General features: G+C 49.9%; 1 protein-coding gene and 1 long non-coding RNA gene across 8 annotated transcripts in view; one reads left to right on the top strand and one right to left on the bottom strand.

Annotated features, from left to right (window-relative positions):
• Evi5l (ecotropic viral integration site 5 like) overlaps positions 1 to 15,078 on the top strand; it is a 45,139-nt gene that overhangs the window by 10,708 nt on the left and 19,353 nt on the right. For 5 of the 7 annotated variants that reach the window (XM_076560425.1, XM_016008556.3, XM_006970153.4 and 2 more), the window contains exons 2-8: positions 6,251 to 6,435; positions 9,061 to 9,250; positions 10,220 to 10,444; positions 10,553 to 10,627; positions 11,235 to 11,360; positions 13,596 to 13,739; positions 13,938 to 14,027. In XM_076560425.1, the coding sequence (XP_076416540.1) occupies positions 6,284 to 6,435; positions 9,061 to 9,250; positions 10,220 to 10,444; positions 10,553 to 10,627; positions 11,235 to 11,360; positions 13,596 to 13,739; positions 13,938 to 14,027 (1,002 nt within the window). In that variant the 5' untranslated portion in view covers positions 6,251 to 6,283. The remainder of the gene's footprint in view (positions 1 to 6,250; positions 6,436 to 9,060; positions 9,251 to 10,219; positions 10,445 to 10,552; positions 10,628 to 11,234; positions 11,361 to 13,595; positions 13,740 to 13,937; positions 14,028 to 15,078) is intronic. The other 2 variants (XM_016008476.3, XM_076560424.1) reach the window with 1 other exon arrangement.
• LOC143270459 (uncharacterized) lies at positions 1,097 to 2,779 on the bottom strand. Its single transcript, XR_013047615.1, has 2 exons — positions 2,514 to 2,779; positions 1,097 to 1,244 (listed from the first exon to the last, which is right to left on the bottom strand). It is a non-coding gene; the product is annotated as an uncharacterized LOC143270459 (long non-coding RNA).

Raw genomic sequence — 15,078 nt, 5'->3', positions numbered from 1 at the left:
CTCTTCATCAGGACCTGTCTGGTGTTTGTCTCATGGTAGAGTAAGACAATGACTTCAGTGGAGAAAAACCACAGAATTGAAGCACCCCTCCCCATCACCTCCTGTCAAGGGCATGTGATATCCTTCTGAGGTTACTGTTGCTGCTGACCCTGATCACCTAACTAAACCACATGGGAATTTTTGTCTTCATTCACTCAACAGATGTTTACTGAGTACTTGCCAAATGTTAATAGTACATTAAGGGCTTAGAGCAGAAAGATATTGCTTTGTCCTCCCATCGTTCACAAACTTATAGAGCAGGTAAGGACAGAAGCCATTGCCAGAGAATGTGTGTTGGGGGCTGAGAAGACAGCCCAGTGATTAAGGCATGTGACGTGTGAATGTGAGGACTGGAGGTCAGATCCCTGGTACCCACCTAAATGCCTGATGGGTATTCTGGGCCACCTGTAATCCCAGCTGTCTAGATAGGCTAGCAATGTAGATGAACTCCAGAGCTAAGTGAGAATTCCTGCCTCTATCTATAATGTAAGCAACTTTGGAAGATACCTGACATCGACCTCTGCATGAATCCTATTGCATATGAATGTGCCCCTCCATCCTGTGCATGCGCACACACATATATGGGAAGAATATGTATATTGAACTGGGGTTCGGGAGTATTTTCAGAGGAAAAAATTCAGGATGGTAGAACAAGGTTGACAGATTTCATAATAAGCATGCTTAAGGTGGAGCTAAAGAGATGGTTAGAGGTTAAGAGGATTTGTTGCTTTTTCAGAGTTCAGTTCCCAGCACTCACTTGATGGTTTACAACCATCCTTAACTCCAGTTTCAGAGAGTACAACATCCTCTTCTGACATCCAAGGGCAGCAGGTGCACATACATACATCCAGGCCAAACACTCATAAGATGAATCTAAAAAATGAAAAGAGAGTGCTCAAAGCTGGAGAGATGGCTCCGTAGGTAAAGGCATTTACCAGCAAACCTGACAGCCTGAGTTCAATCCCAGGGATGCACGTGGTGCGAGCACACAACCGACTCTCACAAATGGTCCTTGGACATCCACATACATGCTGTGACACACACACATACACACTACTAATTAATTAAATGTTTTAATTGGGGAAGAAGAGGGAATTCTCAGCCAGGACCAGGGCTGCAGCTCAAGTAGCAGATTGCTCATCCAGCCTGCTCTAGGCCCTGGGCTCTGACTGCAGCACCACACAAAACTGGGCATGGTGATGATGCTTGTAAACAAAAAACAATGAATAGAGAGGGAAGGGGGAAGAACGTGTTAGATTTAACTGCACATAGTAGGCAAAGGACCCTTTCTAAAATCCCACCCTAGCCCACAGGCCCTAAAAGAAAAGGCTCTGGTTACTGCAGAATTGTTCTACTCCTCATGGTGTTCCAGCCCTCTCCCTTTGTTTTTTGTCTTTTGGATTTTTTGTTGTATTCTTTTTCAATACAGGGCTTCATGCATGCTAGGCAAGTGATCTACATTCCTACTTTATTTTTTTTTTAATTTTGAGAGAAGATATCATGTTTCCCAGGCTGACCTAGAACTCATTGTGTAGCCAATAGCAATCTTGAACTTGTAATCCTCTGCCTCAGACACCCAGGCGCTGTGATGATAGGCCTGGGCCATCATGCATGGTTTCCCAACTCATTTTATTTTTTGGGAAAGGGTCTCACTACATTGTCTTGATCTCACTCTCCAGCCCAGTCTGGCCTTGAACTTGTGGTCTCCCTATACTAGGCTCCTGAATAGCTGTGATTACAGGCCTGCACCACCAGGCCCTGCCCCGTCTTCTGTTCATAGTTCCTTTGTAGCCTAACTTATCCTTCATCTTTTTGATTGAGGTGTGATTCATGTAATAAAAGTCATCCACACCGGGCGGTGGTGGCGCACGCCTTTAATCCCAGCACTTGGGAGGCAGAGGCAGGTGGATCTTTGTGAGTTTGAGGCCAGCTTGGTCTACAGAACGAGATCCAGGAAAGGCACAAAGCTACATAGAGAAACCCTGTCTCGAAAAATAAAAAAAAAAAAAGTCATCCACCTAAAGTTTGTCACATGCACAGTGTTATACAGCCATCACCATAATCTAATTCTAGACACCCCTTACCCTCTAGACAGTCATCCTACTTCCTCTCTGCCTCTGCCCTGGAAAGCACTAGTCCATTTCTTGACACTATAGATTCATCTACTCTGCATATTTCATGTAAGTGGAAACCAACAACTTGTAACTGGATTCTCTCACTGACTGAACATAAGGTTTTTAAGGCTCACCCATGTTATATCATTCCTTTATAAAAAGGCTGAGTAATATTCTAGTATATGTTTTGCTGAAGCATTCATCTATTGATGGATACTTACGTCATTGGTACTTTGTAGCTACTGTGAGCAGTGCTGCTATGAACACTCGCTCATATGCACCCTTGTATGGGTGGATACTTCAGCTATCTTGAGTAGACCTCTAGTGAGGAAAGTGTTGGATCCTACTGTAGCTCTTTACCTTGAGAAACTCTGGCTGTCTTCCCATTACTAGGAAGATCAAGGGTGACTCCTGCCTTAGTGTGGAGGCCACTGAGTCTTATGCAGGATCTGGGGAATGATGGAGCTGTTGAGGGTCAGCTAGCAATCTTGGCTAGCCCTAGTAGAAAGAAAAAGCAAGAGATGAGCATTTCACCTGTATTAGCTAGTTTAAACCCTGAGAGTAGGGCTGGAGAGATGAGTCTATGGTTAAGAACACTGGCTGCTCTTGCAGAGGATCAGGTTCTATTCCCAGCACCCATGTGGTGGCTCACAGCCATCCTTAACTCCAGTTCAAGAAGATCCCGTGCCTTCTTCTGGCCTTCATGGGCACCAAGCACACATGTGGTACACTTACATACGAGCAGTAAACATTCATACACAGAATACACACACACACACACATTTGTTTTTTTAAGACAGAGTTTCTCTGTGTAGCCCTGGCTTCCTGGAACTGCAAGGGTGGAGCACACTCTGAGGCTGGGCGCTCTCTGCTTCTCAGACTCTGTGTAGTCCCAGGCTACCTGGTTATCCATAGATGCTCTTGCCCTGAGCTCTCAGTGCTCCCCAAATCCAGCAGTAGTTCTGGCCCCTCATCCTGCCTCCACCGCCTCTACTGCCTCTTGTAAGTTCTGCCAATTCTGAGGCTGGCCCTGCCTAGAAAGATCATTCTGCCTCAGCACTTTGTGGTAACAGCCCTGTCTAGCCACAGACTTTGACACTGCTGGAGGTCCTGTAGCAGCCCTCGCCCCTCCGTCTCTCCCTCAGAAATTATTAACTCCTAGTTCAGCAGTTTACAACTGCTTGAAAACCTTTAGAACAGGTGATCACCAGCCAGCCCAGCACTCACAGAAACCTATAACCCTGGACTGGGGAGGGATTAAAGTACCTGCTATGCAAGCTTTAGCAATGTGTTCCAATCGCCAGAACCCATATAAATGCCCAGTGGTGGTAGTCTGCCTTTACTTCCAGCTCATGAGCTCTGGGTTTGATTGACAGACCCTGCCTCAATGAATAAGATGGAAGTGTGATCAAGGATGATTCCTGATATCAACCTCAGGCCTCCACATGCAAATATATACAGATAGAGACAGAGAGAGAGAGAAAGGGAAAAAATGAAAACCAAAATCCAGAGTGCTCTGCTCCCAAATAGAGTTGGGGAGCACTTGGGGCTGGAGATAGACCTGGATCCCTGGTCCTGTAGGGAGCCAGGTTCCTGAGGAGGAAGAATTCTGAGATCCTCATGAGATGAAATGAGAGCTGTGAGACTCCAAGGCCCACTCATAATAGAACATCAGTGGAGAGAGGTCCAGAACTAAGCTCATGACCAGGGTAAAATCCAGCTGGCCTGGGATCCCTGGAGTTGATTGGGGACTATAGAGAGGTGCTCAGTGCAGATGGGTGAGCTGTGTTCTCCTCTCGTATTGTCTCTGTTCCCCACTGCCTACGGAATCAGAGGTCCCATCTGCAGGGGCCATGTGAGGCCCTTTCTGTGACCAAGTCAGAACTGGGTCAGGCTGGGTCCAGGAACACAAAGCAGACTTCTGGGGTAGAGCACAGAAGGATGTGGGCAGGTGTGAAGGTGCCATGCTATTGTAACCAAACTGGAGCAGAGATTTCTTCCTGTCTCTGCAGCCCCAGGATTCTCCATGTTCGCAGACCCTGCATACTGGCTGGCCTCACCAAGAGGAAATACAGCTAGATAGGAGGAACATGTTCCCCAGCCTCTGCCTTCCCTCCTAGAGCCTTTTCCTTTTTTTTTTAATCTGTGTGTCATCTATATCTCTTTGTGTGTGTGTGTGTGTGTGTGTGTGTGTGTGTGTGTGTGTGTGTGTGTGTGGTGTGGGCACGTGTACATGTTCATGTGTGTGAGTACAAGTGCACAGGTAACCATGTTGTGAATTTGGAGGTCTTAAGGAAAACCTTGGATATCAGAGTCTCCTGTTGGTGGCCACTGTGTACTCCAAGCTAGCTGGCCTACAAGTTTCTAGGGATTCTCTTGTGTCTGCCTCCCATCTCACTGTAGGAGGGCTAAGATTACAAAAGTGTATGTGCTACCATGTTAGCTTTAGGTAGATTGTAGGCATCCAAATGCATGCCTTAATTGATATGTGTTTTATCCACTAAGCCATTCCTCAGACCATTCCAATGCATTTTCTGACCCAGAAATGCTCCCCCACCAGGCAAATGCCAACTCTGCCTCCAATCTCCTTCATGCCATAGCAGATCCTAGGAACTCCAGCTCTCAGCAAGACCTCCCGCCATGGTCCAGGATATATAATAGCAGCTGACACTGACAGACAAACATGTCATATGCTATGTGCAGCATGCTTGATTCACAGCCACCCTTTGAGACTGGTCTTAATGGATCCTAGTCTCTACAGACCAGAGAAGCTCAGTGACTAGCCTAAAACCACACAGGTTATTGACAGAGAGTCAGGTCTCAAACACATGGCTTTCTGTGAGTCTACAGCTTGTTCTGCTCTTTTGTATGTGTGTAGAGTTGCACAAATGTGAGTGTGCATATGGCAGCCAGAGGACACTGCAGCTGTTGTTCTTTAGCTGTCCACTCTGCTTGTCTCTATTTTGATCTCTAATTTTGTGTGTGTGTGTGTGTGTGTGTGTGTGTGTGTGTGTGTGTGTGTGTGTATGTGTGTGTCATGTATTTGCTTGCCCTCCAAGACCGGAAGGGGGAATTTCATTTCTTGGAGCTGGAGTGACATGCAGTTGTGAACCACCTGATGTGGGTGCTGGGAACCAAACTTGGTCCTCTGGAAGAGGACTGAGCCAACACTAAGGTCATCACCTTTTTTTTTTTAAAGGCAGGGTCTCTCAATGGTCTGAAATTCACCAATTTAGCTAGGCTGGCTGATCAGTGCACCCCAAGAGCCTTTCTGCTTCTCTCTCCCTAGCATTGAGATTAAAGCACACACCGTCACACCAGCATTTTTTACATGGGTTTGGGAGATCTAACTCACTCAGGTCTTCATGCTAATTGTGGCAAGCACTTTACAGACTGAGCTGTTTCCCAATCCTGAGCATTTGGTTTTTATCACCAGACAGGCAGAAATAATTTTTTAAAAAAAGGCAGTGTCCTCAAAAGCCCCCAGAAGGCTAAGCAGATGACCCCAGGAAAAGTAGGAAAGAAGCCCTGGCATGTGGAGACTGAGATCAGGATGCTCCCTCTGAACTGTCAGCTCCACTGTGTATCCACTTAGGGCACTGGTTCCTGGCACTTTGAAGTGGCCTTGGCTTCCCAGCCAAGGAGACATTATCGTTCCAGCCATTGACAACACCAGACAATTAACAATGGTGAGTAACTGCTTCGTCTGAGCCAGCAGCACACTCTTCTTGATGAGACAGGGCAAGTCAGATGCCACCATCAGGCTCCCAGGGCAAGCCACTGCAGAGTACAGAACACAGTCAGAAAAGGTCACCAGAACAGCGGCTTCTGTTCCCCTGAAGTTTCACATAGGATCCTTGGGGCCTCCAGTGACAGGAAGCCTCTGGCCCCGGCCCTGCTGCTGGATCTGAGCTTTGGCTCTTGGATAGATAGGTTGCAGCACATAGAGTCTACAGTACAACTGGGAGTGGACCAGAAGCAGGAAGTCTGGGATGATGGAGTGTTCTCAGGGTGAGCAGGCAGACTCTGCTGGCCCAGAGCTAACTGTCCAAGGTGGGCATCCACCCAGTGCTAACTACATGTATCTCCAACCTCAGACAGAGCTGTAACCTGGCTTACCCTCCTGGCTGATGAGCCTGCCCACCATGGCGAGCCCCACTCTGAGCCCCGACTCCTCATCTCAGGAGGCGCTGTCAGCACCCACCTGCTCCCCAACCTCCGACTCCGAGAACCTCAGCCCAGATGAACTAGAGCTGCTGGCCAAGCTTGAAGAGCAGAACCGGTGAGTTGGGAGGAGGAAAGCTGGTTCCTGGGTTACCAGGAACTTCACACTCAAAGCTGGACCTGGGCTACACAGAGTTACAGCTACCACAAGATGCTTAAAGAAGGGTTTCTCTTTCATTCTTCGATTCTGAGCTGGATAAATTGGTTCTCTCATCCAGAAGAGGAAACCTACATTTCAAAATGTCAAATGAATCTCGCTGCCATTTACAAAGCCATTTTTGAAGGAAGAGGTTAAAGCTCCCAGCAGACCCTGTCTTAGAGGTCTTGTTTTGTTTTGTTTGGGGGAGGGGGAATCTTTGAGTTTTCTGTCTGTTTGTAGAATCCCCTCACTGGGGGATTCTAGGCAAGAGCTCTACTGAGCTGTATTCCCAGACCCTCACTGGGGGGTTCTAGGGGAATGCTATACCACAGAGTCATGCCCACAGCCCCTCACTGAGGTATTCTAGGCAGGGGCTCTACTACTGAGCCACAACCCTGGGAGCCACAACCCTGGGCTCATGCCGTTACTCAGGAATAAAATGAACCCAGCAGATCAGGACACTGGCCACAAAAAAAGGTGCTTTATTACTTACAGTTCCCAAAAGGAGAGGAAACAACCTGTCAGTCAGGAGGCAGACTAGAGTGTGAGGAAAAATGCTGGCTAGAACCTTGGTGTTGTACCTGGATTTGCTGGGTACTCAACCCTGGGATGATACAAGCAGATGGATGGTGAGCAGAGTGTAAAAGCTTGATGGAGGAAATGGTTAGGGTGTGGGTGCTGGATTGGTTGATTTGCATATGAAAGTTTACTCACAGGCACGTGGGCCTTTCCTGTTTTTAATAACTGCCTAGCCCTAGGAGGGACCATCCCAGTCCCTCCATCTATCCAGAGTCTATAAAGCTGTCAAAGATGTCATAAAGGTCCTAGCACCCCAGCATATGGAGAGCTATAGCAAGAGAACCAAGAGGTTGGGGCCAGCCTGGGCTTTGTAACCAGATCCTGTTTTAAAATAAAGGGCTAGAGTTATAAGTGGTAGAACACTCACCAAGAATGCACAGGTCCCTAAATTCAATCCCCATTTCAAAAAATAATAGAGGAAAGGAGGCTGGAGATATGGCTTGGTGGTTAAAAGCCTAGCTAGTTGCTCTTTCAGAAGACCTGGGTTCAATTCCCAATATCTACATGGTGACTCATGGCTATTTGTAACTCCAGTTCCAGGGAAATGGATTCCCTCTTCTGATCTTTGGGCACTAAGCACATAATGGTGCTCAGATATACATGCAAGCAAAACACCTAGAATACAAACGAAATATTTAAAATATGAATTATTCTGGGTATCGTGGCACACACCTTTAATCCCAGCCCTTGGGAGGCAGAGGCAGGTGGATCTCTGAGTTTGAAGCCAGCCTGACCTACAGAGTGAGTTCCAGGACGGCCAAGGCTACACAGAGAAACCATGTCTTGAAAAACCAAAATATAAGGAGGAGAAGGAGAAGAAGAAATATAAGAATTATTTTTTTAATAAAAGAGAAGGAAGGAAGGAGGGGAGATGGTTTTTATTTATAAAGTCCTTGAATATAATTCCCAGAATCCACATTAAAAACTAGTTATACCAAGGCATTTAACCCCAGCACTTAGGAGGCAGAGGCAGGTGGATTTCTATGAGTTTGAGGCCAGCTTAGTCTACATAGGGAGTTCCAGACTAGCCAGGGCTACACAGTGAGACTCTGTGAAAAAGGAAGGAAGGAAGGAAGGAAGGAAGGAAGGAAGGAAGGAAGGAAGGAAGGAAGGAAGGAAGGAAGGAAGGAAGGAAGGAAGGAAGGAAGGAAGGGGAAAAAAGAAAGAAAGAGAAAGAAAGAAAAGTAGGCATGCTGAATGCTGACACGTGCTTGCAATTCCAGCAACAGGGAGGTAGGAACAGGCAGATCCCAAAGGCTCACTGACCAACCACCCTCAACTAATTGGGTAGATGCAATGAGGCCCTGTCTCGAAAATAATATGGACTCCTGAACAGTATCCAAGTTGACCTCCAGCCTCCACATGCATGTGAGCATCCATGTATGTGCACATACATATGAAGAAAGGCAGGAAGAAGAAAAAGACATGGCTAATACAACCCCACAGTGTCCTTGGTACTCTGTGATTGCCCTCAGCCAGAGCGTGTATTCTGAGCCCCTATAAAGGGTAGACCATCCCTAAATCTGCGGTGCAAAGTTGGTCTGAGCATGAGATGACAGAAACACACACTCAACCCAGTGCGTGGGACAGAAGAGGGACACAAATGACTTTCCAAGGGCCAGCAGATGAGGGCATGGCTCAGGGAGGTCAGGTCAATAGCCAAGGTCACTTAGCAAGGAAGGCAACATGGGGTCTGGAGAGACGGCTCGGCAGTCAAGAGCACCAGCCGCTCTCTCAGAGGACCCCAATGGGGAATCCTCAGCCACTCCAGTTCCAGGAGAGCCAATGCTCATTTTGGCCTCCACATGCACCTACAGGCACGTCACATACACATATAGGGATAAAAGTTTTTAAAGAAAGGGAGGCGGTGTGGATCCAGTCTAAGAGGTCAGACACTCCAGAGGGCCCTGTGTCCAGGATTCACTGGAATTTTCTGGCTTCCTCCCTCCCACCCTTCCTGCCCAGGCTCCTGGAAGCCGACTCCAAGTCCATGCGCTCCATGAATGGCTCCCGGAGGAACAGCGGCTCCTCACTAGTGTCCAGCTCCTCAGCCTCCTCTAACCTGAGCCACCTGGAGGAGGACACATGGATTCTCTGGGGCCGCATTGCCAACGAGTGGGAAGAGTGGCGGCGCAGGAAGGAGAAGCTGCTCAAGGTGGCCTGAGGCAGATGTGGAATGAGCATGGGTCTGGCCAGCCTGGTCTTTTATCCACCAGGCAGGGCCAGGTGGCACGGGCAGAGGGGTGGAGACGTGCAGATGGGACACAGGGACAGGAGAGGGGTAGGACGGAGAGGTCCTGTGTCTGCTTGCTTCCTGCTCTGGTGTGATGGTGAACACCTATGACCCCTGCACTCAGGACACTGAGGCAAGAGCTTGCAAGTTGAAGGGCAGTTTGGACTGCAAAGTGAAAGTTTGTGTCAAAGAACCAATGGCTTTAAAAGAATGTGGGGGCGGGGGCTGTGTCTCTAAAGTGCTTGCTATAAGCTTGAAGACCAAGTCTATTCCAGCACCTGTAAAAAGATGAGCATGCTGGCACGTGCTTGTAATCCCAGCACTAGGGAGGCAGAGACAGGCAGATCCCTAGAGCTCTCTGGCCAGTCAGCCTGGCCCAGTGGGCGAGTCCCAGCCTAGTAAGAGACCCTGTCTCAAAGAACACTGTGGACGGCTCAGCAGGTAAAGGCACTTGCTGACAAGATTAACAATCTGAGTTTTATCCTCAGGTCCCACATGGTAGGAAGGAATCAGTCCTTCAAATGCAGATGCAAGTTGTTCCATGACCTCCACATGTGTGCTGTAGTATCTACTACCTACCTACCCACAGACACAGACACACACACACACACACACACACACACACACACACACACACACACACACTTATACATGAATATGCATACAAACAGAAACTAGGCAAGAGAATTGGGTTTTGTAGCTCAGTGATGGAGGAGTCACTGAAGGATGGGAGCCCTCAGTAAGCACCATGACTAGCTAAAGGACAGTGACTCAGATGTCCTTGGTACCATCCTAAAAGCATGGATTAGGTTGTCCTTGGGACAGCTGCAGTGCATGGGGCAAAGCCCAGCCTTGGCCTCCCTCTCCCTACCTCACCCCTCCCCATAACAGGAGCTGATCCGGAAGGGCATCCCACATCACTTCCGGGCCATCGTTTGGCAGCTCCTGTGCAGTGCCACAGATATGCCTGTCAAGAACCAGTACTCAGAGCTACTCAAGATGTCCTCACCATGCGAGAAGCTGATCCGCAGGGACATTGCCCGCACCTACCCAGAGCATGAGTTCTTCAAAGGCCAGGACAGCCTGGGCCAGGAAGTCCTGTTCAACGTTATGAAGGTGAGGCCCCAGCATTGGCTCTAGCCACCTTAGCAGCAGTCCCCACTTGAGCTAGCTCTGTGGGGGCCGGTGGGAACACTGTGTCCACCCAGCCTCCTTCCCTTCCAGGCATACTCCCTGGTTGATCGGGAAGTGGGCTACTGCCAGGGCAGTGCCTTCATTGTGGGCTTACTCCTCATGCAGGTAAGTGGCCACCCTGGGGTCCATCTCAAGAGATGGCACAAGAGCATTCCCTACCTCCAGGGACTCCCTAGGGCCAGAGCCTTCCTCAGCAGCCAGCTCACCGTGACCTCGGACAGAGGCGAAGCTGAGCCCCCAGTGGGTGGATACAGAGGGGCCAGGCTCTTAAGCTGCTGGTCCTGGTACTGTACCATCCAGGGCAGGGACAGGGCTTAAGGAACAGTCGGACAGGGAAGAACCATGGGTCAAGGGTTGGTGTGTTTCTGGGGGCTTTGGGACTCCTCCAGAGAAATCAGAAGGCACAGGACAGGGAGAAAGGAGACAGCTAGGAGTGAAGGGGGCTGTCCCGGCCAGGCAGATGAGACTAGGGCACAGCCCCACTGTTTTCTGTCAGTGGCCTCAGCAAACATCAGCCAACAGTCAACAGTACTGACCGCGTTTGTGGTTCATTGGGTGGGTCCCCATAGCCAGGTACAGTTAACAATACATATAAGTGGGACAGAAACAGGCCCCGGTGTACCATGACACAGTCCAGAGTCTGAGCATGCTCTTCCCATCCTTCTGTCACTCAACACACACACATATACACACACACTGCTGGTCCCTCCAGATGCCTGAGGAGGAGGCCTTCTGTGTGTTCGTGCGACTGATGCAGGAGTACCGGCTGCGGGAGCTCTTCAAACCCAGTATGGCCGAGCTGGGACTCTGCATCTACCAGTTTGAGTACATGCTACAGGTAAGCAGGCCTGGGATGGCCACACTGAAGCTATCTCCAGAAAGCCCCCGAACTGGAAAATGTAGGCCTGAGAAATCACCCTTGGGAGCTGGAAATGTGTCTCAGTTGGTAGGATACTTGTCTATCGTACATAAAGCCCTGGGTTCCATCCCCAGCACTTTATAAACTGGGCATGGTAGTGCACATCTGTCATCCCTGGACTTAGGAGGTTGAAGCAAGCGGATTAGAAATTCATGGTCAGTCTCAACTACATAGGAAGCTCACAGCCAGCCTGAGCTACATGAGACCTTGTCTGAAAGAGAAGGGGCCAGGGGGAGTGGTGACAGAGGTAATGTGCCTGGAGCCTGGCAAGGTGGTATCTACCCATGATCCTAGTGCTTGGGTTTATGAGACAGGAGGATAACAAGTTCAAGGCCACCCTAGGCTACTTAGTGAGGTTCTGTCCCAAAATCTAAGAGCTGAGAGGTTGCAACATGGGTCAGTGGTAAGAGGACTTGCTTAGCTGTATAAGAATTCTGGTTCTGGCCGGGCGGTGGTGGCGCACACCTTTAATCCCAGCACTCGGGAGGCAGAGGCAGGCGGATCTCTGTGAGTTCGAGGCCAGCCTGGGCGACCAAGTGAGCTCCAGGAAAGGCGCAAAGCTACACAGAGAAACCCTGTCTCGAAAAAACCAAAAAAAAAAAAAAAAAAAGAATCCTGGTTCTGTGGAGGAGGAAAAGGAAGTGAGGGGAAATGGGAAAAGACAGAAGGAAGAGAGAGACGGAGAGGCAGGCCCATAGAGAGACTCCTGTCCTGTCCTGTTCTGTCCCCCAGAGATGAAAGAACACAACCCTGGAGCATACTGGGAGGGCCAAGGCTAGCCAGGATAGGGCCCCTTGACTCCTAAAGGGGCTTCCAGAGCCACTGAAGCAGAGTGGGGGAGGAGGGCTGGCTCCGTGTGCTCAGGGTGTGGTGGAAGGAGGGAAACGTGTTGTCTGCCTGCCTCTGCTGATTACGGGGAAGCTGCAGACGTCTCCACTTATAAATAGCAACCCCCACAGGGCCCACTCCTGGCTGGCAGACAGAACCTAAGTGTTTATGCTGCACACACGTGCAGGCATACACCATTCTTACCCTCTTATACACACTGGCCTGCTCCAGAAGCTCATGGAAGAGAACTGTGTCGCCAGTGAGTTACCAGCGAAGGCCCCTTTTTCGGCTCTGAGGACGGTGGTAGAGCTCCATAAGGAGCTGATAGTTGTACAAGCAGGAAGTTAATGCAGAGGGCTGGGATAGCATGCTTGCTTAGCATTTGTGAGGTCCTAGGTTTGATCCCCAATATCCTTCTCTACCCCGCCCCCAAAAAAAGCAAAGAAACTTCATGACTGGGCATGGTGGTGCACACCTTTTTTTGTTTGTTTGTTTGGGGTTTTTTGTTTTGTTTTGGTTTTGGTTTTTTGAGACAGGGTTTCTCTGTAGGCTGTCCTGGAACTTGCTTTTAGACCAGGTTGGCCTTGAATTCACAGAGATCTACCTGCCTCTGCCTTCCAAGTGCTGAGATTAAAGGCCAAAAAATAGATAGAGACAGCTGGACGTGGTAATGCACGCCTTTAATCCCAGCACTTGGGAAGCAGGCAGCCAGACCCCTGTGTATTCATTAGCCAGTCTGATCTGCATAGCAAGTTCCAGGACATTCAGGGCCATATAGTGAGATACACACACACACACACACACACACACACACACACACACACACACACACACACACACGAACAGATACATACTTCCTACACATACCCACAAATAGAAAATAATTTGGCTCCCTGCCTCTGCCCCTCTCAAAGTTAAGAAGTGATTGCAACCCCAGGCTGAAAAGCCTAAGACCTTCACAGGCCTAAAATTTACACAGCCAAGCAGATGTGCAATCTATAGCACAGAGAGATACTGGTTCAAGGAGGAAGCCCAGGACTCTGACACCTTCTCCAGCCTCAGTTTCCCTGGTGGTCTGCTACTATCTAGCAGCCTGAAGTTGAGGTCAATCACACATTGACAGGCATTTCCTCAAGTCCTGCTTGTGTCCCCATGTCCCTCAAAGTTTCAGTATGCCGCAGCTTTCCCCAGACACAGTAGCTGAAAGAGGACCTAAGGGGGACCTAGGTTGCCCAGGGTGGGTCAGCAAATGCTCCTTGGAGGTGAGGGGCACCGAGGCTCAATGCCTCCCTCCCTGTGCCCACCAGCCTCCTCCTCCCCACACAGGAGCAGCTTCCGGACCTGAACACCCACTTCCGATCACAGAGCTTCCACACATCCATGTATGCTTCATCCTGGTTCCTCACACTTTTCCTCACCACCTTCCCCCTGCCTGTTGCCACCCGGGTCTTTGACATCTTTATGTATGAGGTGAGTGCCCCACAGAGCGCCCTGCCCACTCCACTCTGCATGTGGGGGGAGTCACATCACACCCCAAGAAAGAACAATGACCAACCAGTGGGCAAAGGAAGGGCTAGGTGCGAGGAGGGTCTGAGCCTCCTGGTGTGAGGACAGGGGACTCACTAGTGAGAGGACGGGGCGCTTATGAGGCCGTGGTTGCTTTTGCAGGGACTGGAGATTGTGTTCCGAGTCGGCCTCGCCCTGCTGCAAGTGAACCAGACAGAGCTGATGCAACTGGACATGGAAGGCATGTCCCAGGTGAGTCAGGATGGCTGGCAAGGTGAGACTGAGTCGGCTGGAGGTGACAGGCACAGGAAACCTTCCCTTACGACAAGAGGGGAGAGAGAGGTGTGGCTAGTTGGTAGAGTGATTGCCTGGCATGCATGTAGCCCTGGCTTCCATCTCTAGCACTACACAAACAGGCAGAGTGATACGTGGCTTCAGTCCCAACACTCAGGAGGTGGAGGCAGGTGGATCAGAAGTTCAAGGCCAACCTGAGCTGTACAAGATTCTAAGCTATGAGGGCCTGGCTTCCCAACGGAAGTCATTCCTGAGCATCTGGGATCCTTTCTGCTATCCTCTGAGGAACCACAGGCTCTGTCAGATACAGCCCAGAGCCAGCAAATGAACACTGGGAGGACAGGGAGGCCGGCACTCACCTGATTTTGGGAGGTCCTATCCACTCTTTCACCCACTTGTTACAAGTCCCCAGGGCTCGCCTGCAAAGGAACCTGGCTGAACTGGGAGACTTCCAATATGGTTTCATCCCATCTCTCAGCCTGGGGGACATTCGAGGGAGCCCCTCCCTGCCTGGGCCTGCCCCTGGCACAGTATGCTAGAGCAGAAGCCAGCTTTCCCTCACCATGGTTTCCCTATCACACAGGCCCTCCCCCTCCCAGCAGCTTCCAGCTGGTGCTTCAGGAAAGAATGCACAAAAGCCACAGTTGTATCAGTGAACACGGGCGTCCATTGTCCACGACTGCCCAAGGGGACAGCTGGGCGCAGGAACAGGACCTGTGGTCCCTGGGCCTGTCTGCCCCCTTCCTGGGGAAGGTTCCCTCAGGCTCAGATCCCATTCATCCCAGCCCTGCCTTCAGAAGGTCCTCTCGCCTGATTGCTTTAACTTAATTTTATTTGTGATTGTTGTGAATGTGGGGCTGGGGAGAGGAAGAAAGAGTGAGGAGGGTTCATGGCCCATGGTCAGATCACAGTACTCACAATTCAATTCTCTCCTTCCACTCTGGGTTCTGGGACTCTCTTCCCACTGTTGGCTCCAGGGACACCACTCAGGTCAGGCTTGGACAGCTAG

This window comes from Peromyscus maniculatus, chromosome 23 (assembly GCF_049852395.1).
Source record: "Peromyscus maniculatus bairdii isolate BWxNUB_F1_BW_parent chromosome 23, HU_Pman_BW_mat_3.1, whole genome shotgun sequence".
NCBI lineage: Eukaryota > Metazoa > Chordata > Mammalia > Rodentia > Cricetidae > Peromyscus > Peromyscus maniculatus.
Note: the sequence above shows the minus strand (reverse complement) of the source record. Positions and strands in the feature narration are given on the sequence as shown.